This window comes from Rattus norvegicus, chromosome 10 (genome assembly GCF_036323735.1).
Source record: "Rattus norvegicus strain BN/NHsdMcwi chromosome 10, GRCr8, whole genome shotgun sequence".
NCBI lineage: Eukaryota > Metazoa > Chordata > Mammalia > Rodentia > Muridae > Rattus > Rattus norvegicus.
In genome coordinates, this window is record NC_086028.1 from 72,095,318 (window position 1) to 72,119,506 (window position 24,189).

At 40.3% G+C, this 24,189-nt stretch overlaps 1 protein-coding gene across 1 annotated transcript in view; it reads right to left on the reverse strand.

The window, feature by feature from the left end:
* Dhx40 (DEAH-box helicase 40) overlaps nt 1-23,475 on the reverse strand; it is a 36,926-nt gene extending 13,451 nt beyond the window's left edge. The window contains exons 1-12 of the mRNA NM_001005873.1: nt 23,272-23,475; nt 22,311-22,478; nt 19,648-19,793; nt 16,605-16,724; nt 15,593-15,820; nt 15,085-15,151; nt 13,574-13,705; nt 11,261-11,360; nt 7,185-7,271; nt 6,865-7,047; nt 3,680-3,760; nt 2,047-2,204 (exon numbers count right to left, since the gene is read on the reverse strand). Coding sequence (NP_001005873.1) covers nt 2,047-2,204; nt 3,680-3,760; nt 6,865-7,047; nt 7,185-7,271; nt 11,261-11,360; nt 13,574-13,705; nt 15,085-15,151; nt 15,593-15,820; nt 16,605-16,724; nt 19,648-19,793; nt 22,311-22,478; nt 23,272-23,383 — 1,582 coding nt within the window. The 5' untranslated portion in view covers nt 23,384-23,475. The remainder of the gene's footprint in view (nt 1-2,046; nt 2,205-3,679; nt 3,761-6,864; nt 7,048-7,184; nt 7,272-11,260; nt 11,361-13,573; nt 13,706-15,084; nt 15,152-15,592; nt 15,821-16,604; nt 16,725-19,647; nt 19,794-22,310; nt 22,479-23,271) is intronic.
* Nucleotides 23,476-24,189: the final 714 nt, after the last annotated feature.

The window sequence follows — 24,189 nt, forward strand, 5'->3', positions numbered from 1 at the left end:
TTACTAATTTACCACAAAAGAACAAAGGTTCGCCTTATATCTAACTTTATCCTGAAGGGAAATTAACTTTCGGTTAGGAATGTTATATATTTCCTATGCCAAACAACTAGGTTAAAGTATAACGAACTATATAACTACCTATCCTGTCTCCTGGCCACAGTACGGTAAGCCCCCTAAAAGGCTCCATGAACTACTGGAAACCAGAGTAAACAGCCGGACTCCATTTCCTGGTTAGAATCTCCACACTCTGAGAGAGTAATTCTTCCTAACTTGACTTACAAATCACACAATCCCACCAAGTCACTTTCTGGGTTTCAACTACTCTGCCGTTCATGTGGAAAGGAAGAGACCAAGAACAGCGAGGACAATACTGAAGGGGAAGAACAAAGTCAGGGATTGCCTTATCTAACTTCTTAAGAAGGTTCATACAAGGGCTGGAGAGATGGCTCAGCAGTTAAAGGCTAGGCTCACAACCAAATATATAAGAATAGTCAACTGATCTATGGCAAAGGGAAGAAAGGCATTTCAAAAGAGAAACAGTATTTTGAACAAATGATGTTGAAACAAATGTACATCTAACTACTATGTGACAACATTAAGAGAAAAATCCAGATGTCTGTGGTACAGCAATGACTGCATTAATAAAGCACTAGAAGCAAGAGCCACATAAGAAAAGAGTTATATTGGGTTTCATTAAATCAAAACCTTCCATCTACTAAGAAAGATTTGAAGAAAATACTTAACAGCCAGGAGGTGGTGGCCTGCACCTTTGGTTTCAGTGGGCCTACCAGGAAGAGGTAGGGACAGGTGGATCTCTGTGAGTTCAAGGCCAGCCTAGTCTACATAGTAAGCTCCAGAACAGCCAGGGCTACATAGACAGACCCTACTTCAAAATTCCACAACAAACAAACAAAATGGATAGTGATGTTATTACAACATTTTTTTTTACTTTGGTTTTTTGAGACAGGGTTTCTTTGTATAGCCCTGGCTATCCTTGAACTCAGAGATCTGCCTGCCTCTGCCTCCTGAGTACTGGAACTAAAGGTGTGGACTAAAGATGTGTGCTCCCACCACCTGGCTACAGCTTTTTTTTAAAATAGCCTAAACATGAGAATATAACCATTCCCTTTAATAAATGGATAAACAAATTCCATATATCAGAATGGAATACAGTATAGTGATTAAAAAAGAAATGAGCCATCATGTCACAAAAATACATACACACTGCTAAGTGAAAGAATTCATCTGAAATGTTACATATTTTTCACAAATAGAAGGCATTCTGGAAATGACAAAACCATAAAGACAGTCATAAGATCAAATGCCATCTGAGCTGGTTTATTTTGTGTGTGTGTGGGGTGGGGGGGGGCATGTACATTCTCATATGCACCTGAAAACCAAGGGACAACCAGAGAGAGATGATGCGGGGATAATAAATAGAGAACAGGAAATGTTTAAACAAGTAAAGCTGTTCACTATGATTCTGCAGTGGTAGCCACAGGCTACTGGAGATATGATAAAACCATAACATACTTCACAAATAAAAGACAGTAATAACTGGGGAAAATGTGTGGCTGAGGGAATGGAACTTTCTAAACTTACTCCTCATTTTTCTGTAAATGTAAACTGTTCTAAAGAAACAGTCTATAAGGCACAGAGTGACAGTGTCCTGTTTTCTTTGAGACAGGGTCACATTAGCTGCCCAGTCTGGCCCTAAATCAGGATCCTCTGCCTCTATCTCAAGACAGCGCACATTACAGGCATGTTTCACCATAACCAGCAATTAAACGTTTTACGAAAAATAAAAACTGCTTACGGGAGTCCACTAGATAGTTCAGCAGGTAAAGGGAGCTAATTACCAAGCTTTCATTTGATTTCCGGGACCCACAGGGTGAACAAGAGTACCAACTCCTTCAAGTTGGTTTGACTTCTATACATGCACTGTGGTGTGTGTGTACTTGTGCACATGTGCACACACATACATGAACAGATCAAATAACATAATAAAAAGGAGAGCTTTTAAAATAAATAAGATAAAGTGTTTACCAGGTCTGATGAAGACATTTTCCACAGATAGCATTGCTGCTATTGGAAGCAGCAAATCTTCACAATCAAGAGAAGCAGCCCTGATCACTGCACACGTCAGATGTGGGGGAAGAGGGAACTCCACCATGGATAAACCCAATCTTGTCACATGACCACTCCTTAACAGAAAGAGAAAGTTTTTAGGCCTTTCAAATCTGGGACAATACAATATAATGTTCATCACTCAGAACAAGTAAGATATAATTTAATTAATTCAACTCATCTCTAGAAATCAATTTAAAGAATGAACCATTGTGGTCACTGGCAAGAACAGTAGAAAGGCCAGGCAGTCTTGGTGCACATCTTTGATCCTAGCACTCAGGAGGCACAGACAGGTGGATGTCTGAGTTCAAGGATAGCCTGGTCTACAGAACAAGTTCTAGCCAGGGCTACACAGAGAAACTGTCTTTTTTTTTTTTTTTTTAAAGAAAAAAAAAGAGGAACTCTTCTACTGTCAAAAGTCTTACTCCCCCGTTTTCTTGTTGTGTAGTTATTTAATTATTGTATGTGCATGCTCATGAAACAGCACATGGGGGGGGAGGGCAGTCAGAGGACAATTTGCAGGAAAATGGTTCTCCTCTTCTATCACATGGATCCAGGTGATCAAACTCATGTTGTCAAATTTAGCAGTAGGCATCTTTTGCCAGCTGAGCCATCTCACCAGCCTAGAAGTCTAATACATCCAAAAATCTACTCAGTAAGACAGAAGTACTATAAAGCTACAAACATTCAACAGAACAGAGATGTCCTTGAAGAAACGGAGGGATAACAATTATCAAACCCCATGACAATAAAGTGTGCTTAGCATTTTTATGCAGCTAGAATAATGCTTGGCACTGAAGTGGTGTTAATAATGACTTGTCCAGGGGGTTGGGGATTTAGCTCAGTGGTAGAGCGCTTGCCTAGCATGCTCAAGGCCCTGAGTTCGGTCCCCAGCTCCGAAAAAAAAAAAAAAAAAAGAAAAAAAGAAAAAACAAACAAATAATGACTTGTCCACATTAAACACATTAAACAGTAGTGCGGAAACTGCTTTAGTTTGGCTTTTTAAAAAAATGTTTCATTTCTTCTCCTGTTTACAGAACTTTATGGCTGTTTGAGGGATTTTTTTTTTCCTCCCAGCAATTCAAATGTCAGCCTCAGGCTCCCAGGCCCTGATTTTACACATTACAGCCATGTACTACCATGTTTAACTACAAGAAAATGTCTGTACAGCACAGTGCTTAAGAACTGGTGAACAAAGACCAAGGACAGACTTTAAGTTTATGTAAAACAATTCATTCACATTGAAATAAATTGCTTTCTACTGTTAAACACTTAGAACCTGTGTTAAAAAAAAAAAAAATGGACAAACCTGTAATTCCAGTACTTAAAAAGCTGAGGCAGGGGGTTGGGGATTTAGCTCAGTGGTAGAGCGCTTGCCTAGCAAGTGCAAGGCCCTGGGTTCGGTTCCCCAGCTCCGAAAAAAAAAAAAAAAGAAAAAAAAAAAAAAAAAAAAAAAAAAAAGCTGAGGCAGGAGGATTATGATTCAAGGCCAGCTTGAGCTTCATAGCTACAAACAAAAAGATTAAAGTTATGTTTGGATTGTATTTTTTACCTGTCAATAGCATCACACTGGTAAAGCTGTTTAAGTGCTTCCAAAATAAGTCTCTCATTAGGTGGATCCAAATATGGAAACCTGTGTATTTAAATAAGATAGGAGAAAGTCAGGGTTAGTCATAGCAAGACTTTTAACCCCCCCCCAGAGAAACTTCCTTAAAAAATTTCACTTCTCCACTACATTTTCTTTGTCTTTCTTCATTCTGTTTTATTTTGTTTTCTTTTTGAGATAAGGAATCTTTCTACATAGCCCTGGTTGTCCTGGAACTCACTATGTAGACTAGGCTGGCCTCAAACTCTGAGTCACCTGCCTCTGCCTTTGAAGTGGTGGGATTAAAGTTGTACACCACCACACCCAGCCCTGGCTCCATTTTTCGAGTCCTCCTCTCCTTGAAAACATTCTATCACCAAGAAAAATTAGCTTTTTCTGAATCACATTCCTCTCGTTCAAAATATACATCTTTTCATTCTCCTTGGCTGAATGGAATACTCTTATCTTTTTTATAGGTTATTTTTATTTTATTTTATATATGTGAGCACACTGTTGCTGTCTTCAGATACACCAGAAGAGAGCATAGGATCCCAATACAGATGGCTGTGAGCTACCATGTGGTTGCTGGGTTGAACTCAGAACCTCTTGGAAGAGCAGTTTACTAAATTTTTACAAAATAGGGGAGAGGGCCAACAAGATGGATCAGTGAGTAAGGGTATTTGCCATCAAGCCTGACGATGAGTTCTATCTTTAAGACCACACTGTGGGGGCTGGGGATTTAGCTCAGTGGTTAGAGCGCTTACCTAGGAAGTGCAAGGCCCTGGGTTTGGTCCCCAGCTCCGAAAAAAAAGAAAAAAGAAAAAAAAAAAAAAAAAAAAAAAAAAGACCACACTGTGGAAGAAGAGAACTGATTCTTGTAAGTTGTGTGCTGGCCTCCACATGTGCACCACAGCACATATGTGTGTGCAAACATATAATCTAAATAAAAAGAAAAACAACTGAAAGCCAACTACTAGATAAATTCAAATTATCTCATAGTAGCCGAGGGCTGGCCTTGATTTCAGAGACCTCCCTGACTCTGCCTCCCAAGAAGTGAAATTAATTACAAGGGGAAATGGTTCGGAGAATAAAGTGCTACCACACCAGGCTTACATCTAATTTGTTTCTTGTTTTCCTTTTGCTCTTTCCTTTTTGGTCTTATTTGAGACAGGGGTGCTGTGCATCCCCACTTCTCCCAGCAGTCTTTCCACCTCAGCTCTCCTTTACAAAGATGACAGGTATGTACTGTGAAAGTACGAACCTGCAATCCTACCACTTGGGAAGCAGAGGCAGAAGGGTCATTGAGTTCAAAGCCAGCATCAGTTACATATCAAGATCAGATCACACCCAGCCTGGAAAACATGAGACCCTGTCTCAAAAAACGGCCAGAGCATCTGGAGATGACTCGGGCACTGAAAGCCCTTGTGACTCTTGCAGAGGACACAGGTTGGGTTCCTAATACCTTCATGGTGGCTCACAGCCATCTGTAACTCCAGTTCCAGAGGATCTAATACCCTTTCCTGATCTCAGGCATAAAAGAGGTACACACATTTATATGCAGGTAAAATATCAAAATAAAAATTAATAAAAAATTTAAAGCAAGAGAATAATGGTACAGACAAGCAATTTAAAACAAATAAGAATATTCATTCTTTAAAAAAAAGAATATTCATTCTTGGGCTGGAGAGATGGCTCAGCCGTTAAAGGCTAGGTTCACTACCAAAAATACAAGAATAGTCGTTCTTATTTTCTAATGTATAGTCACTCTTGGTTATTTGTACGCTGTAGTTCTGGAAGAATATGCTCGGAATTAATGCCAAGCTTACTGGGCAGTTGCTTTCAGAGCTCTTCTTCCTAAATGAGAAGATATAACAACACTGTTTTCAAATCTGGATTAACCTGAAAGTTTCAAACCTGTTGGATCACTTGGATCTTTCAATGACTTGTTACTTCATTGGTATAGTTTATGAATATGGTTAAATTTTACATGTTTTTCTTTGCATTCTCAATTAGACAATCTCTAGTCTTGAAACAGATAGGGTGCTGCACACCAATAATACTAGTACCTGGAAGTCATAGTCAAGTGGATCACTGCGTGTTTGAGACCAGACTGGTCTACACAGCATGTTCTAGGCAGCCAGGAATACATAATAAGACCCTGTCCCAAGAAAAAAGATCTCTAGTCTTACTTGAAACCATCTAAATTGGCTTCCTAAGAGTTAGGCCTGCCCATAAACATAGCACTCAAGAGGCAAGAGCAGGAGGGTAGCTGAAATCAGTCTAGTCTACATAGTGAGTTCTTGGACAGCCAGGGATATATAGTGAGGCCATGACTCAAAATAACACACATAAAAGGTATGTACCATTAAATATGGCTCTAAAAAAACACTTTCTAATTAGAATTACTGTTGCGTGCCTTAAATTAAAAATTAACAGTGGTAAAGTCAGGCACAGTGGTGCACACTTTTTAATCCCAGCACCCAGGAGGCAGAGACAAGCAGGTTTCTGTAAGTCTGAGGCCAACATGGTCTATATAACATGGTATAGGACAGCCGGAGTTATAGTGAAATCCTGTCTCAAAACAAAACAAAACAAAACAAAACAAAACAAAACAGCAGTCACTAAAGTTAGTCAAAAGAACATTAGCATAAAAAAACCCAAAGTTTAAATATAAGCAAAGGGGGCTAGAGGGATGGCTCAGCTGTTAGGGGCCAACTCACTATCAAAAATAAATATAAGCAGTGGATCAAATCTCAATAAAGTGATGGAAGCTTTAAAATAAAAATTTCAAAAAACTTAAAGGCAAATAGTGTTAAATAATGTTTACTTCTTTCTGGATTCCTCAAACTTAAATTACAGCAGTTTGAGGCTGGTGGAAATGTTCTGAAATTTGAGAGTGGTAATGGTCATATAATACTGTGAACCAATTAACAACAATTTGAACTGTATATTTTAAAATGGCTGGAATACTTCATTTATTTTAGGTGGATTAACATTTTTGGTTTAGTTGAAAAGCAGCCAACATGAGAACCAACCCTGGAAATATGTTAGTTTCAATTCTTAGGGACAAACCAAATAATACACAACAATTTCTGAGAAATAACCAAGCTTCTTTCATTCTATCCATAGTTCGTTCATGGTTGCCCACATACCTTATGACATCATGTATGGCAAGGCACTTTAATGTCAGAACTACAGATGTCAAACTAGTTCTCTTAATCTCTGGGATCACATGATCAGGCATACACTGGTTCCAAAAATCTTTACTATAAATCCTAAAGCATTTTCCTGAGGCAGTCCTGCCAGCTCGGCCACTTCGCTGTAATGCTTCACTTCTACAAAAGAAAGCAAAAACAGTCCCAAAACTGTTTTGTGGGTTTGACAAATAACTTACTTCCAATGTTCAAACCAAGTAGAAATATTCTAACCAGCCAACTGTTATTAAATTGAAAAGCTAGATAAAGAGACTTACTTTGATATAGGAACCACCTCCAGGATGTCCAGCCCTAACCTCGGATTGTGATTTAATTGTTTCACAAAGCCTCCATCCACCACATACCTAAAAGAATGAAAGCAAGTTAAATGCTAGAAAGGAAGCCTAGGGGTGTTAATTGTTACTTTTATTTTATATGTACAAGTGGGGTTTTTTTTGTTTGTTTGTTTGTTTTTTTCTTTTTTCTTTTTTTTCGGAGCTGGAGACCGAACCCAGGGCCTTGCACTTGCTAGGCAAACGCTCTACCACTGAGCTAAATCCCCAACCCCACAAGTGTTTTCCAGTGCATTTTGTACTGTGCACCAGATGCATGTCTATTGCTCGCAAAGGCAAGAAGTGGTTCTTCTGGAAATGAAGTTTATAGACTGTTGTAAGTCACCAAGTCAAGTGCAGGCAGTGCTCTTAGCCACTAGTTATCTCTCCAGCCCCTAGACTTGTGAATTTTAACCACTTCAGAATCTCTTTTGTACCTCACTTACTGCATTATTTACGTTAAATATAAAATTTTAAAGTCAGGTGGGTGAGGTGGCTCAGAGTCGAGGCACATGCCAACAAGCCTGACGACCTGACTTCAATCTTTGGAACCAGGATGGTACAAGAACCAATTCACACAGTGGTCCTCTGACGGCTGCAAACATGCACACCTAAAAACACACACACACACACACACACACACACACACACACACACACACACACATACACACACACACACACAGGCAAATATATGTAAAAGGAAATTCAGGAAATGGGCTCCATGGACTCCACATCCAAAGCTGACGGTAAGGAAGACCTTCACAAAATAGTGGTGGTAATGAGGAAAACATTTTGGCCACTCTACAAAAAGCTAAAATAGAATTACCATATGATCTAGCAATTTCATTCTCAAGTACAAACCAGTGAAGACACCGGTTCTGTTACAGAGCATTAGGGTTTGAACTCCAGCACTCACATGGACGTTCAACTACCTGTAACTCCAGTCAAAGGGGATCCAACCTTAGCCTCCATGGGCACTGCATCCGTGAGACACACAGACACAAACACAGGCAAAACACCAATATACAGGATAAAAAACAAAACCTAAAAGATTCAGAGCCAGCAAGATGGCTCAGTGGGTAAAGAGTTTTATTTTGGGTGATAAAATATTTTGAAACCGGACAGAGGTAGTACTTACACAAAACTGTAAGTGTGTTAAAATTTTAAATGTCCATTTTTAAAGTTATTAAACAGGGTTCACACTCACTGTTGTAACGGACTCACAATCTACTTCTTTAGCATTCCATTTTAAGCCAAGGTAGAACTAGACAGGTAAAGAGTTAAGTAAGGAAAAGTAGCAAGTGTACCATTTCACTAAACAACATTCTAAAGGCTTTGCCCGTATGGGAAACATAAAATTAAAGAAGTCAATGTACTCTACTTTTCTACTAACGCCTTTATTTAAAATATCACTATTTTTTCTTTTAATTTTTTTAAAAGATTTATTTATTTATTATATATAAGTACACTGTAGCTGTCTTCAGATACGCCAGAAAAGGGCATCGGATCTCTTTACAGATGGTTGTGAGCCACCACGTGGTTGCTGGGAATTGAACTCAGGACCTCTGGAAGAGCAGTCAGGTGCTCTTAACCACTGAGCCATCTCTCCAGCCCTTTTCTTTTAATTTTTACTTACTTATCTGTAGTTTTATTTTTGGTATAAGGTTTTACTATGTGGCACAGGGGGACTCTAAAGTCAACTATGTAGCTCAGTATGGCTTCAAACTTAAAATCCTCCTGCCTCTGCCTCCTGAATGCCAGAATTAGATGCATTCCAACTCACCTGAATAAGAAACCATTGCTTATTTTTATTTTTTTAAAGAATTATTTATATATTTTTATGTATATAAGTACACTGTAGCTGTCTTCAGACACCAGAAGAGGGCATCTGATCCCATTACACATGGTTGTGAGCCACCATGTGGTTGCTGGGATTTGAACTCAGGACCTCTGGAAGAGCAGTCAGTGCTCATAACTGCTGAGCCATCTCTTCAGCCCTATTTTTATTTTTTAACCACATAGATGTTTGCATGTGTGTGTGCAGGAGCACATGCACCATATAAATGCAGTGCCCACAGAGGCCAGAAAATGGCATCAGAACCCCTGGAACTGTAAGTCATATGGTTTTGAGTTGCTAGGAATCAAAACCAGGTCCCTGTAGACACAGCAAATACTCTTTTAAATCTCTGTCTGTCTGTCTCTCTGTCTCTGTGTGTGTCTTCTATGTGTGTGTGTGTGTGTGTGTGTGTGTGTGTGTGTGTGTGTGTGTGTGGTGCCTGCATGCATGTCTGTGTACATATGTCCCTGGTACCTGCAGAGTCCAGGAAAGAGTACTGTATCCTATGAAACTGGAGTTACAAGCAATTGTCATGTGGAGGGTAGGAACTGAACCCAGGTCCTCCCGAAGAACAGCGTGTGTGTTTAAGTACTGAGCTATCTCTCCAGCCCTTAACCATCTTTTTAAGTAAAAGAAATGTAGTTTCTCTTTACTCATTCACTCAAAAGAAATATAATTGAGTCTTAAAGACTGTGGTCTGGCCTTTGTGTGGAAGGCAGACAGACTTAGCTAAGGATATAAAAGATACTGAATAAAAATAAGTATTAGAAAGAGATGAGGCTCAGAAGCCTGAAAGAATCTCATGTGAGCTATGAATCCAGAAATAAACTCTGCAGGTGATTCTCTTTTTTTTTTTTTTTTTTTTTTTTTTTTTTTTTTTTTCGGAGCTGGGGACCGAACCCAGGGCCTTGTGCTTGCTAGGCCAGCGCTCTACCACTGAGCTAAATCCCCAACCCCATAGGTGATTCTCATTTTACTCAAAATCGCTCTACATTATTGATTGCATCCAAAACAATAAAGACGTATAATTGAGTTTTACAAGGAAGTGAGAAGAAACAGTACTTCCACATAAACACTACATGGAAAAAATTACCAAACTGGGCTGGAGGACAGATAGGCACATCAGATTATGCCGGGCCCACACTAATAAGACAGAACAACAGCTGGCTGAAATCTATGATGCATTTTAAGTATCATCTTATATTTAAGAAAAAAGACCTCAAGTTATCAAATAATTATAAGGAATACACAATTCAGAGTGTATTTCCTACTCCAGTTCCCATTTAAAGCAATCAGTAATTATAAAAAAATAAAAGGTGAGCTAGGTGTGGTGGTGCATACCTTTAATCACAACACCTGGGAGGCAAGGACGGGCAGATTTGAATTTGGGGCCAGCCTGGTCTACATTATGAGCTCCAGGTCAGCCAGGTCTACACAGTGAGACCCGAATTGTCTTTAAAAAGTGAACATACGTTAAGAACATTAAAAAGAGGATGGAGGGTTGGAGATTTAGCTCAGTGGTAGAGCACTTGCCTAGCAAGCGCAAGGCCCTGGGTTCAGTCCCCAGCTCCGAAAAAAAAAAAAGAAAAAAAAAAAAGAGGATGGAAAGATAGGTCAGCAGTTGTAGCACTTGCTATACAATCATGGAGAGACTGGCATTCTGATCTGGCACCCTGGTAAGGAGCAGGCAGGCATGGTCCTGGCATGCCTGTAACTCTAGCAGAGCAGGTGGAGACAGAGATTAATGGGGTTTGTTGGCTGTCAGCCTGGATGAAAAAGAGGATCCTTAGGTTCAGTGAAAAACCCTGTCTCAAAAGGAATAGGTTGAGTGACAGAGGAGGACACACAATGTCCTGTAGCTTCTGTGTGTATGCACACTGAAAAGACACTTAAGAAACACTAATCAACAGGGGCCAAGGGAGTTAGTGAAGAACACGGGTTTGCAAAGTCTGTAATGATTTATGACTAACCGAATAATTGCCTTACATTTAGAGAACGCAAAAAAGTTATTAAACCTGAGCCAACCAGACAGTCCAGTGGGTAAAGGCACTTGTACGAAAGTCTGGCCATCTGAATTCAACTCTAGTACCCACATGGTGGAAGGCAAGATCCAATATCCACAAGCTGTCATCTGATCTCTGTAGCACACATACAAACAAATAAAAGACTTTTAAAAGTTGTACCTGATCCCATCTATTGTCAAAGATGTTGCAGAAATATTGGTGGATATAACACATTTTCTAATTCCAGGTGGAGGTGGCAAAAATATTCTCCTTTGTTGATCTAAAATATATACAGAGTGGAGAAAAGGGTTAGTTTAAAACAAGCTCTTATGGACATCAAGCTTTACAATAACTCATTTCTTTTCATTACAAGTTGTAATTTCATCTCCCTCTCTCACCTCCTCCATGTCCATCTCCTCTACCCACCAACCCCTACACACTTTACTTCGTTCTCTTTCATGTGTACCCCTGGCTGTCCTACTGTCCTGGAACCCTCCTTATAGACCAAGCTGACCTCAAACTCAGAGCTCTGCCTACTTCTGCCTCTTGAGTGCTGGATTTAAAGGGGTGTGCCATTACACCTAGTTTATCACCTCTTAAATAATCTGGATTGTAATAACAAAAACTAAAACTGTTTCACTTTTCAGATTTTCAAATCCAACTGGAGAAATGTCTTAGAAGTTAAGAGACCTTACTGTTCTTGTGGAAGACTCAGACTTGGATCCCAGAACCCATGTCAGTTCCCAGAGTCCACAAGGGATGGCTCACAACAACTTGTGACTTCAGCTCAAAGGATCTGACACCCTCCTCTGGCCTTCTCATGCACAGCTTCGCACTTGCACACACCCACACAGACACACATATATTTACACATAATTATAAAAACATTGCCTTCACTAAGGTAATAAGTGGTTGCTAGGAACAGTCCAGGCCAAAGAGCCAGTTCATGTAATCTTACAAGGGACTGCTTAGCACCTATCCACATTTGACAGATGAGAATATTAGATGTTTCAATCGGGAAGACATTTTAAGATATTCACTTAATGATAATATCATGGCTAATGTAGAAAAAAGAGCGAATAGAAAATATTCTGCCTTGAGCTGCACACAGTATTTCACACATAGAAATTCAATACTCAGGAGAGTGTCAGAGGACACCAACTCAAGACCAACCTAGGATACATAATAAGATCCTGCCTCACGGGTTGGGGATTTAGCTCAGTGGTAGAGCGCTTGCCTAGCAAGCGCAAGGCCCTGGGTTCGGTCCGCAGCTCCGAAAAAAACAAAAAAAGAAGATCCTGCCTCACAGCATCCTCTCATTAGTTTTACCTATTCATCCAACCCAGCTATGGGCCAGGGGAAAAATCTCTTCGATAAGATGCAACCAAGAAATGCTTCTCCATCTCCTTATTCTCAAGTGAAGCTTTTGTGTCACCAAACCATGACAAGAATGCAAAGAAATAAGGTTATAAAAGTATCCCCAATACCCACAGAAACAACAGCACGAAGAAGAGGTGCAGTGGTGCAGCAACCTGACTGAAAGCAGCTGAAAGACCCACAGGCTGCGGAGATGCAGCGTGTTGGGAGGGCACACACTCTTCTCACAACGGACTGCTTGCAACTACAAGTCAGGTGGACAATGCCTCTGCAGGCACCAGCAAAAATGTGCAAATACCCACACGCAGACATATTCATAATTGAAAATAATAAAAATCAATCTTTAAGAAAAATCTTTAAAGGAAGGGCAGATCCCAGGCATCTGGGGTCTCTCTCTTCCTCATCTAACCTCCTAGAACTTTACTCCATATTTCATCATTTTCATCTCAATGCCACTTTGCACTGCTAAAACTACTATAAGAATTATGCTCATAATGGGTCAGCAATAGCTTACCCATGATGGCACTCAAAAGAAAACTTAACCCCACACCTCTAATGATAGCTATATCACACCCAGTCCTATAACTCCACCATGTAGATATATATGTGAACACAGAAAATCACATATACTCAGAAATAAAGATGATCCTATCTGCAGTCATGGTGGAACCAGAAGTATGCTTTTGGAAAGTATGTTTACCACCGGAGCTCGATGGCAAATTAAACCATGGAAAACAAATTAGTAGAGCACAGACTAATTCATCTCTCTCTCTCTCTCTCTCTCTCTCACACACACACACACACACACACACACACACACACACACACACTCACACTCACATGGGGGGGGAGAAAGGGGGGTAGGGAAAGGGACACAGAGAGAGACATCTCTTGAATAGACCAGAGTTCTGTTCCCAATACTCATACATACTAAGCAATTCCCAACTGTCTGTAACTACAGTGCTGAGGTACACAATTACCCCTGCTAGCCTAGCTGCCCCCCCAAGCTGTACACATATTCACACTGACACACACAAATACATGTACAGAAAAAAGAAGTCATTTAAAAAACCTCTTTACCAGCCAGTCATGTCTTCTTTCCTAGTAAGGAATTACCTGTTGTCATAGAGCCATAACAGGGCAGGATCAACAAGCCATCGAGCGTGGTGTCTTGCACATCGTAATCATAGTCAACAGACTCCGCCATCTGAAAAAGCAGCTCACAGCTCTTCTCTATCTCAAACTGGCCTGAGAGGAGACGTTAGAAAACTTGGGGAATTGAACTGCAAATTTTAAAGATCATTTTAATGTCCAACTTAAAGTTAGTTTAAGGTTATTCTAAATCATTCTTTTGATCTAAAGAAGAAGAGCATGTAGGATATGCCCAACCTCAACAACAAAATTTAAGCAGAAGCATGTTCCTGATTTCTAAACAAACCAAAGTGTTTATCATCTTCAAGCCTTCATGCTGTTAATACCAAGCTTCAGGAGGACTTAACTACTCACACACAAAGGAAACTAATACAGGAAATACTGACTCCAGGTACAATTAAAAAACTTGAATTTTACTTCCAAAAGGCAAGACATAGTTTCAATGTCTTACTTCAGATTATCAGCAATGAAATGATTTATCCTGCTCAGAAGCAGCTAGTTACAAAGGTTCACTACTCTCGAATGTAACTCTTCTATTTTTGACGCCCTACCACGAAGCTTCTCCAAGCTTGTCTGCAATGCATGGATTCTACACTTTATCAATACTGCCATGTCACCACTTCAAGAAATGACAGTTGGGATCCCATTTGAATAACAGAATTAATTATTCAGAACCACGTTGACTTAGTCAAGTTAGAGCTCTGTATGCAGTAGGCAAAAGATCAAAACAAAACAAAACAAACAAACGCATTTTGCAGAATTAATTTCTTTCTGTGAAAGGGCAGTGTGGATCCCATGTGCTTACTGGTGATCCTGACATTCTGTGTACCTGTTATCTAACAGAGAATCATAAAAAGATAAGGCAACAGCTACAGAGTCCACACATCCTACGAAAAGCTGCAGTCTACACTGGTGCCATAATTCCTGAATACAAAAGGAAGACATTAGCCAGGCACAGTGGTGTGTTCATGTTCTCTCAGAACAGCCTGAGCAATATATCAAGAAAGACCTTGTTAGGACTGGAGAGATGGCTCAGCGGTTAAGAGCACTGACTGCTCTTCCAGAGGTCCTGAGTTCAATTCCCAGCAACCACATGGTGGCTCACAACCATCTGTAAAGAGATCCGAAGCCCTCTTCTGGTGTACCTGAAGACAGCTACAGTGTACTTATATATAATAAATGAATAAATATTTAAAAAAAAAAAAGAGAGAAAGACCTTGTCTCAAAAACCACAAAATCATTTTCTTTACTTATTTATTTATTGATCTATTGAAGGTTATTTGTTGTTGTTCCTTCTTGTTTTTGAACAACATCTTATCATACAGCCCAGGCTAATCTTGAACTACATAACCCTATCTATCCTAGAACTTGCAGTAATCCTGCCTCACACTCCAGAGCTCTAATGTTAGCAGCATCCACAACTACATTGGGCTTACAAATAGCAGACATTATTAAACCTAGTAGGGAATGCTCACCAGTCAGAAAAACTAAGATGTCTCCAGCCATTTCATTCAAATGAATATCCATGGTCACTTTCACAATCTAAAGGAAGCAAACAAACGAAAAAAACCATATAAAAATGATATACAGGTAAACATACTCGTTCCTCAACTACCATATCCCATTGCTCCACACACAAAAAAATTTCAGTCAGGTTCCCAAGAAGTCTTAGCATTCATTAAGGCTACTGATAATATACAACAAAAAAGGGCAGCCAGGTGGCTCACTGGGTAAGGCGCTTGCCACTTAAGTTTGATGACTTGATTTAATCTCTAGAACCCACATAAAGGTAGAAGGAGACAACAAAGGCTACAGAGCTGTCATCTGACCTTTATCTGCATGCCATTGCATATGTGAACATCCCCCCAACACATTATACATACACTATAATAAATGAAATTTATAAAAACATAAATTACCAAATTATTCAAGTAAATGAAATCTCACACACAAAAGATAAAAGATTGCAAGGTAATACAATACCGCTTGAATATATGCAGTATTTTCTCTGTCTCGTGGGCCAATCAAATTGCAGAATTTCTCTCTGACTGGATAGAGTCTTCCAGGTATATCAAATATGGGGCAATTTCCAAAGAATGCAGAGAGCTTGGCTAGCTCCATAGTTGCTGACATCACCACCACCTTTAAATGTTCTTTCCTGTTAGGAGACTTATCCTGAAACAGCTTCTTCAGTAAACCAAATAAGATATCCTGAAAGGAAAAGCTAGTAAGCCACAAATGCTAGCATTCTATTATTTCATTTATTTGATCTATCTATCTATCTATCTATCTATCTATCTATCTACCTACCTACCTACCTACCTATCTTTGAAGCTATCTATCTATCTACCTACCTACCTACCTATCTTTGAAGCTTGGTCTTATTATTTAGATCAGTTTGACTTAGAACTCACTAAGTAAACAAGGCTAGCCCTCAACTCACAGAGATCTGCCTGCCTCTGTTTCCTGAGTACTAGGAATATTTATTTTTGAGAGAGTTTCAAGTAGTCCAGGGCTGGTCTGAAACTAACACATAGTCAAGAAGGAGGACCTTGAACTTCTAATCCTCCTGCTTCCATTTCAAGAATACAGGAACTAAAGGCGTGTACCGCCTGACCAGACCTATCTTTGTGATGTGGAGGATCACACCCAGGGCTTTTCACATGCTAGGCAGGCACTCTACCAACTTAGCTACATCCCCAGACCACGTAACCTATTTTTATTGAGAAAATCACTATGTAGCATGGGCTGGCATGGAATTCCTCTATAGACACTGGCCTCAAACTCTTAAAGATCTGCCTACCTCTGCCTCCTGAACACTGGGGTTTAAGGTTTATGCCACCATGCCAGTCCTGAACTATTTAAAATAGACTGCTATTATAATCAAGAGATTTGTAGTTCAACAGATTAAAATGTAAGAGAAGACAATTCTCCATACAGGAAAAAGCTACCTCAAACAAACTTCTCATTAATTAAAAACAAACAAAATACTCACTGTAGTTAAAGTTCTTTCATGGGCTTCATCCAAAATAATGACACTGAATTTGTTAAGATTTGGATCTCCCAAAATATGTTTGAGTAAACACCCATCAGTCATGTATTTGATTGCTGTTTCCTGATGTATAAAAGCAGAGGACATCAACTTGAAGCATCACAAAACTTTGACATGATTCAACTAAGTCTCTATTCCCAAATGCATAGATCAAATCACAAAGACCTACATAAAAGAGAACGTAAAACTGTGTGACAAGGATGGCTGGTCACTTATACAGTCAGGAACAAAGGAGTATCCTGAGATAGAACAAATTGCCAATGAAAAGATACAAAGATGCATGGAATGTAGCAAGACAAATACTTACAGATAACAGGGATACTTCAACGGCAGAGGGCTTGCATTCTCTAGCATGCACACGCCCTAGGCTCTATCTGTGGCACGGCAAGCAAACTAAAATAAAAACTTTGCTGGCTTTGTTATTAAGTTGTCAAGTTATCCACTGACTTCAAGAACATTAAGACACAACACACTGAATATACTGGCTAATTTTTGTCAACTTGATATGAACTACAGCCACCTGGAAAGCAGGATCCTCAACTGAGAAACTGTCTTCAAAGATTAGCTTCTGGGCATGACTATGGGCATTTTCTTGATTAATGATTGATGGAACAGTACCCTCCTAGGACACATGGTCCTAGGTAGTTCTATGAGAAAGAAAACTGAGGAAGCCATGGAAAGCAAGCTAGTCATGGAAAGATGTTCTGTAACCTATAGGACAAATAAACTCTTTCCTCCCCAAGTTAGTTTTGGCTGGTGTTTTATCACAGTAAAGAAAACCAAACCAGGGCTGGAAATCTGGCTCAGTGGTTAAGAGCACTGACTGTTCTTCCAGAGGTCCTGAGTTCAAATCCCAGCAACGACATGGTGGTTCACAACCATCTGTAAAGGGATCTGATGCCCTCTTCTCGTGTGTCTGAAGACAGCTACAGTGTACTTACATATAATAAATAAATCTTTAAAAAAAAAAAAGAAAGAAAACCAAACCAATACACTCGAGAGACTCTGAAAACAGCTAAGTGTTATGCAAAAGACACAAGATAAAACTACTGTCATTCCACTTGGATACGTTGACTAGGCATCTTCATAGAGAGAGATCAGGCCTGTAAGGACTGAATACACAGTTTCTATTCGAGATTTAATTAACAGTGATAGCTACACAACACTGTAAACTGTGACTATATCTGACAATATAGCATTGTGCACTTAAAATGGTTAAAATGGTAAAGTTTATATTGTTATTATGTACATTTATTACAACAAAATAAAGTTTAAATATGAATGCAACCAACACTGAGGTGGAGGAGATGGAGCACTGTTTACTGGCACTGGCTGCTCTTGCAGAGGGGCCTGCTTTGGTTCCCAGCACCCACATGGCAGCTCACAACCAATTATTAATTCCAATCCTAGGAACTCCAATGCCCTTTTCTGGCGTTCTCAGACACCAGGCATGCATGTGGTACACAACATACATGCAGACAAAAATACCCATATATAAAATGGACTTTTAAAGTAATAAATATGTCTTTAAAATCTATTTATTTACTTTCTGTATATGAGTATTTTGTTTGTATAAGTTTATGTGTACCGTGTATGCCTGGTGGATTCCCTGGAACTGGGGTCATGGATGGTTGTGAGCCATTATATGAATGCTGGGAACTGAACCCAGGTCCTTTGCAAGAGTAACAAGTATTCTTAACTACCGAGCCATCTCTCCATTTTTTTTTTTTTTTTTAAATTCAACATGTTACGGAACCTATGATTTAAAAAAAAAAAGTATTTTAAAAAAAATAAACATTGGGCTGGAGAGATGGCTCAGTGGTTAAGAACACTGACTGTTCTTCCAGTGGTCCTAAGTTCAAATTCCAGCAACCACATGGTGGCTCACAACTATTTGTAACGGGATCCAATGCCATCCACTGGTGTGTCTGAAAACAGCTACAGTGTACTCATATAAATAAAATATATAAATCTTTAAAAAGGAAAAAAACCATTAGCATTGTCATGGTTTGAATATACTTGGTTCAAGGAATGGCACTACTTGGAGGTGTGAACTTGTTGGAGTAGATGTGTCACTGTGGGTATGGGTTTTAAGACCCTCATCCTAGCTCCCTGAAGTCAGTCTTCTCCTAGCTGCCTTCTGAACAAGAGGAACTCTCAGCTCCTCCAGTCCTGTGTTTGCCTAGGTGCTGTCATGCTGGACTGAATCTTTGAACCTATAAGCCAGCCCCAATTAAATGTGGTCTTTATAAGAGTTGACTTGGTCATGATGTCTGTTCACAGTAGTAAAACCCTAAGACCAACATCATCTAATAATACATAAACTAGCTGAGGATGGAGAAATAAAGAATCAGGTACCTAAGACAAAGCCTTATCAATATGCAACAAAAATTAATTCTAGGGGCTAGAGAGATGCCTTAGTAGTTGGTTAAGAACATTTTCTGCTTTTTCACAGAGAACAAGGATTCATTTCCCAGCACCTACATGATAGCTTACAACCATCTGTAATTCTAGTTCTAGGGTATCTGGGATCCTTTTATAAACTCCTTGAGTACCAAGCATGGTGTACAAAGACTCTAGCAGACAAAATACTTACGTTCATAAAAAGTGAAGCAAAACAAAACAAAACACACAAACAAACTAAACTACTGTATGTGGACTCTGGGGATTGAACTCAGGACCTCATGCTTGCCAGGCAGGTACTTTACCAACTGAGCTATCTCCCCAGGCCATGTCCTGTTCCCTCAACTCCTTTACATTGTTTTTTTCTTTTTATGAAGGAGCAAGTCTACTTGGGGAGTTCTAGGCAGTGAGAGACCTTACCTCAAAAACAAAAAACAGACAACAACTCGCATACATGGCACTTGGAGGACAGCACTCAAAGTTGTCCTCTGGCTCAACGCATATGTGCATCTACAAGATCACAGACACACGGATGGGCTGGGGTGTGAGTGTATTTTAAATGTACACTCGCAAATGTTTATACCTTGGAGCTGCAATCATCAAAACGAACTTGGTATCCAACTTTAGATCCCAAAGTGCATTTCATTTCTTCAGCAACCCTCTGAGCAACTGATATGGCAGCGACTTTCCGTGGCTGAGTTACACCAATCATACCATGCTGTGAAAACCCTATTAAAGCCAGAAATAGAAACACAAAGTTTAATTAGCAATTGTTTCTTCCTACTGAACTAAAGTTAAAACTGTTCCTGGTCAATCAATACAAATGATATGTTTCTAAAAGAAAACCCTACAGATTAGTAACATACTGCAGTAACTTGCATCAAAACAATCTTACTATTAATTTAAAATAGAAATGCACATTCATAGGCCAGAAAGAGATGTCAGTGGGTAAACATGCTAACCTGATGACCTGAGTTCCACCCCAGATCCTATATTGGCAGGAGAGATCCTACTTCCTAAAGTTATTCTCTAACCTCTACATGCACAGTGTCCCATACGTGCCTATATTCACACATATAGATAGTATATAAAAGGCAATTAAAAGGAAAACCATAGCCATTCTAAATATACATGTTAATTGGGTTTGAGGTTTTTATTTTTCAAATTTTAAAAGCATTTAAAGAATAAGCCAAGGATTCTGTAAGTTTGGTTTTTGGTTTGTTTTCCTTTTTGACATGATCCCATTTGTCTACCATATCGGCTTCAAACTCCTAGGCTCTATTCATCTTCTTGGCTCTGCCTCCCAAGTAGCTAGTACTACGGGCCTAAGTACTGCACCTGGCCTAAGGGAAGAACAGTAAAACTGAAGTGCAAAAAACTCCACACACTTCCTAAACTTTTCTTTGCCATAGAAGTAAAATTGGATTTAAATATACCACTTTTGCATATAAGTTTGCAGACATTTTAACCATTTTAACATCTCTGCAAATGGAGCTATATTATACCATGGGTAGCACATTCTTTCTTTCTTTTTTTTTTTTTTTAGGATTTATTTATTTATTTATTTATTTTGTATATGAGTACAGTGTAGCTGTCTTCAGACACACCAGAAGAGGGCATCAGATCCTACTACAGATGGTTGTGAGCCACCATGTGGTTGCTGGGATTTGAACTCAGGACCTCTGGAAGAGCAGTCGGTGCTCTTAACCGCTGAGCCATCTCTCCAGCCCAGCACTTTCTTTCTTAATGGCATGTAAAATAACGGTATGTCTTAACAGATCATCATTAGGATGGATAGATGCATCAGACGAACTTACTATGAGGGCAAGGCATGACGGAGGCTTAAACAGCATACATAGGCCATTCTCAAAAAGACTTAAAATTTCCCCAGGCAATGGTAACACACACCTTAAACCCAGAACTCAGGAATCACAGGCAGGTGGCTCTCTGAGTTCCAAGATAGCCAGGGCTATACAGGGAAACCTTGTCTTAGAAAGAAAAAGGAAAAAAAAAAAAGAAAATTTGAAAATTCAAACGATATGTTTTTATTTATGTATAGTGGGTATATCTCTGTACTTGAATGTGTACATTCAGGTCCCCGGGAGTCCAGTAGAGGGTGACAGATTCCCTCGAACTAGAGTTTTAGGTGGTTATGAACTGCCAACGTAGGTGCTGGGAACAAAACTCTGGTCCTCTGGAAAAGCAGCAAGAGCCTTCATCTGCCGAGCCACCTCTCTAGCACCCCCAAAATTAACTTTTATTTTGATATGAATCATATACAAAATAATTTTCTCTTTCCGAACTTATGAAAGAGAACGCTGTCACACTGATGAGACACTTTATTTGTTAGCTTGATTCTAGTAGAATCTGAGAATATTTGCCTAATAAAGGTCTAGAGGAAGAATAAATAAAATGTCAGCAACAGCAGGGCAGTGGTGGCACACACCTTTAATCACAGCACTCAAGAGGCAGAGGCAGGGACATCTCTGAGTTCCAGGCCAGCCTGGTCTACAGAGTGAGTTCCAAGACAGCCAGGGCTACACTGAGAAACCGTGTCTCAAAAAACCACTACCAATAACAAACATATATCAGCAACAGAGATCAACTATCCTTTCTGCTTCACAATTGCTTCAGTTCTCACTGGCTAACAAGATAACTTTTTTTTTTTAAAGATTTATTCATTTATTTTATGCATGAGTACACTGTAGCTGTCTTCAGACACACCAGAAGAGGGCATCAGATCTTATTACAGATGGTTGTGAACCACCATGTGGTTGCTGGGATTTGAACTCAGGACCTCTGGAAAAGCAGTCAGTGCTCTTAACCACTGAGCCATCTCTCCAGCCCAAGATAACTTTATCTTAAAAAAGAAAAATAACATCCTTTTATTTCTCCACCTTATCATATAACCAAAGCTGGCTTGGAACTCACTAAGTACACCATATTGGCTTCAAAACTCAGAGATGCTCCTGACTCTGCCTACCAAGTGCTGGGATCAAGTGTGTGTCACCATGATCGGCCTTCTTCGTTTACTATTATTATTACTATTATTATTATCATTGTAATTTAAAATGTTACCCAAACAATTCCAGAACCTGAAATAAATCCAGAAAGACAAGGAGACATAGGGAGGTGGTTCTGGAAAAGCAAAGCAGCAATGGGCATTTGCACACCACAGTCCTTTAATAAACCTTAAAGAAGTTTTCTCTCTTTAGTGCCTCCAGTTTTATCCGAGAATAAAATTACCTGCTTCATAAAGGTATTTAGGGAGTTGAGTTGTTTTACCACTTCCTGTATTTCCAGTAACGATGAGGAACGAATTGTCCCTCACAGCTTGAATGAGCTTTTTTCTTTGTTTCTGAATAGGAAACGTTGGAGTTGTTCCTCCCTCCTGTGATGTGCATCCTTTCTCTTCTGTAACAACACAAAAATAATTATGTGATTGAAACACCTAAGATCTCTCTGATAATGCCTCGGTCCTGAAAGAAGAACTTGCAGTAATCAAGGGTCACTCTATGACTTTTAAGTTATGTCAACCATATACAAATCACGTGAAAGTTTATAAACTCAGAATAACTTTTTGGCAAAATCAAACAACTTCAACATTGTTGATGAGTAACTCAACGTACTTGACAAAGTCAGTCTAGCACAAGGCAATGTGTATGTATGCATACCTATCTAGAAGTACTAAACTCAATTTTATTAAACAATAGACCAAAAACCTGAGCACAGCGGAACAACTCTGAGAAGAATAAGAAGCCACCTGTATTTGCTTCTGATTCACAGTTCAAGTTAGGTCCCTGTTCAGAGTGACTGATATCCCAGAAGGCCAAGTGGTGGGTAACCATGGAAACTGGCTCCTGGAAACGGGCTCCCTTCATATCGTACCCAAAGGCAGGCTGGCGGCCCGACGAAGGGGAGGGGGATGAACGGGTAGAGAACAAAGGCTTTATGAGGCTGTAGAACAGCAGAAGGCATTTGGGCGTTGGGGTCCACTTTCTTGCCCCCCAGCGAGGTTCTCACCCAACTTGGGTTTGGGACCGCCCCCCTCTAAGCCAAAGTGCTCACTGGACGCAAAGTTCGCCGTCTGGCTTAAAAGACCAAAAGAACACCTAAGCTTCCTCCCCACCTCCTCTGACACCCACAAATACACTTTTCACCCCGCAAATAACTCCCGCCGGCTCCCACAGCGTCCCGCGGACCGCACCTCTGTCAGCGATGCGAACAGCTGACGGCCGCTCTTCCTGGAGCTCTACTGGCCGCTCGCCCTCCTCCTGCCGCCTTGGCGCCCTGCCCGCGACGGCGGGAAACCGGGACATAGACCCGGTCCGGAGAAGAAGCGAACACGTCCACGGAGCCGAGGAGATGGGAGGGGAAAAGCGAGGGCGCGCCCTGATGACGTTGGGGTGTTTACTTCCGCGCGTGCGACTGGCTGCGAGGGGTGGGGAAGCAGCTCGATGACGTGGCGGCGTCTGCTTGGACGCGCACGGACCCGCGCTCCTGGGGGTCCGAGGCCCCACCCCCGAGGAGTCCCGCCCACTGCCACGTGCCTCCATCAGCCGCGAAGTCACACCTGAACACCTAAAGGCCAGTTCAGGATTTTTCTGGTGTGAAATATGGCAGAGCAATACGTCCCTTAGGTGCTATAGCATCCCAAGTCTTGTCTATCTCCAGACACACCAGTTGAAATGACCCTTTCCCAGGAGCCGAAGCCATCCTACAATGCGACCTTGGGCAACTCTCTACCTATCTCCCTATCAAGACACATGGCTTCTGAGTTGCCCGCCAACTAGTAGTTCTGCAGTTTTCAAAGCTTAGATTCCCATGCTGTTTCACTCCCTTCGGGAAGCCCTTCATTTACATCTATTTGCATATTTCCATACCCTCCTAGAGGCTGGGAAGGCCCACAAGAGTTAGACTTTACAAACACTATTCAGTGTACACCCAACGGAAGCTGTGACTCAAGGTGGGTAATAGAATACATGAATGAATACCGTCTGTTTTAAAATAAGCTGACTTCTAATGGAAGTACGTTCCTTCGGAAACACAACTGCTGAAAATTCTACAGGTACACACTATCTGAGGTGGGGTTGTTTATTTATTCTACCACTGAACTATACACTAA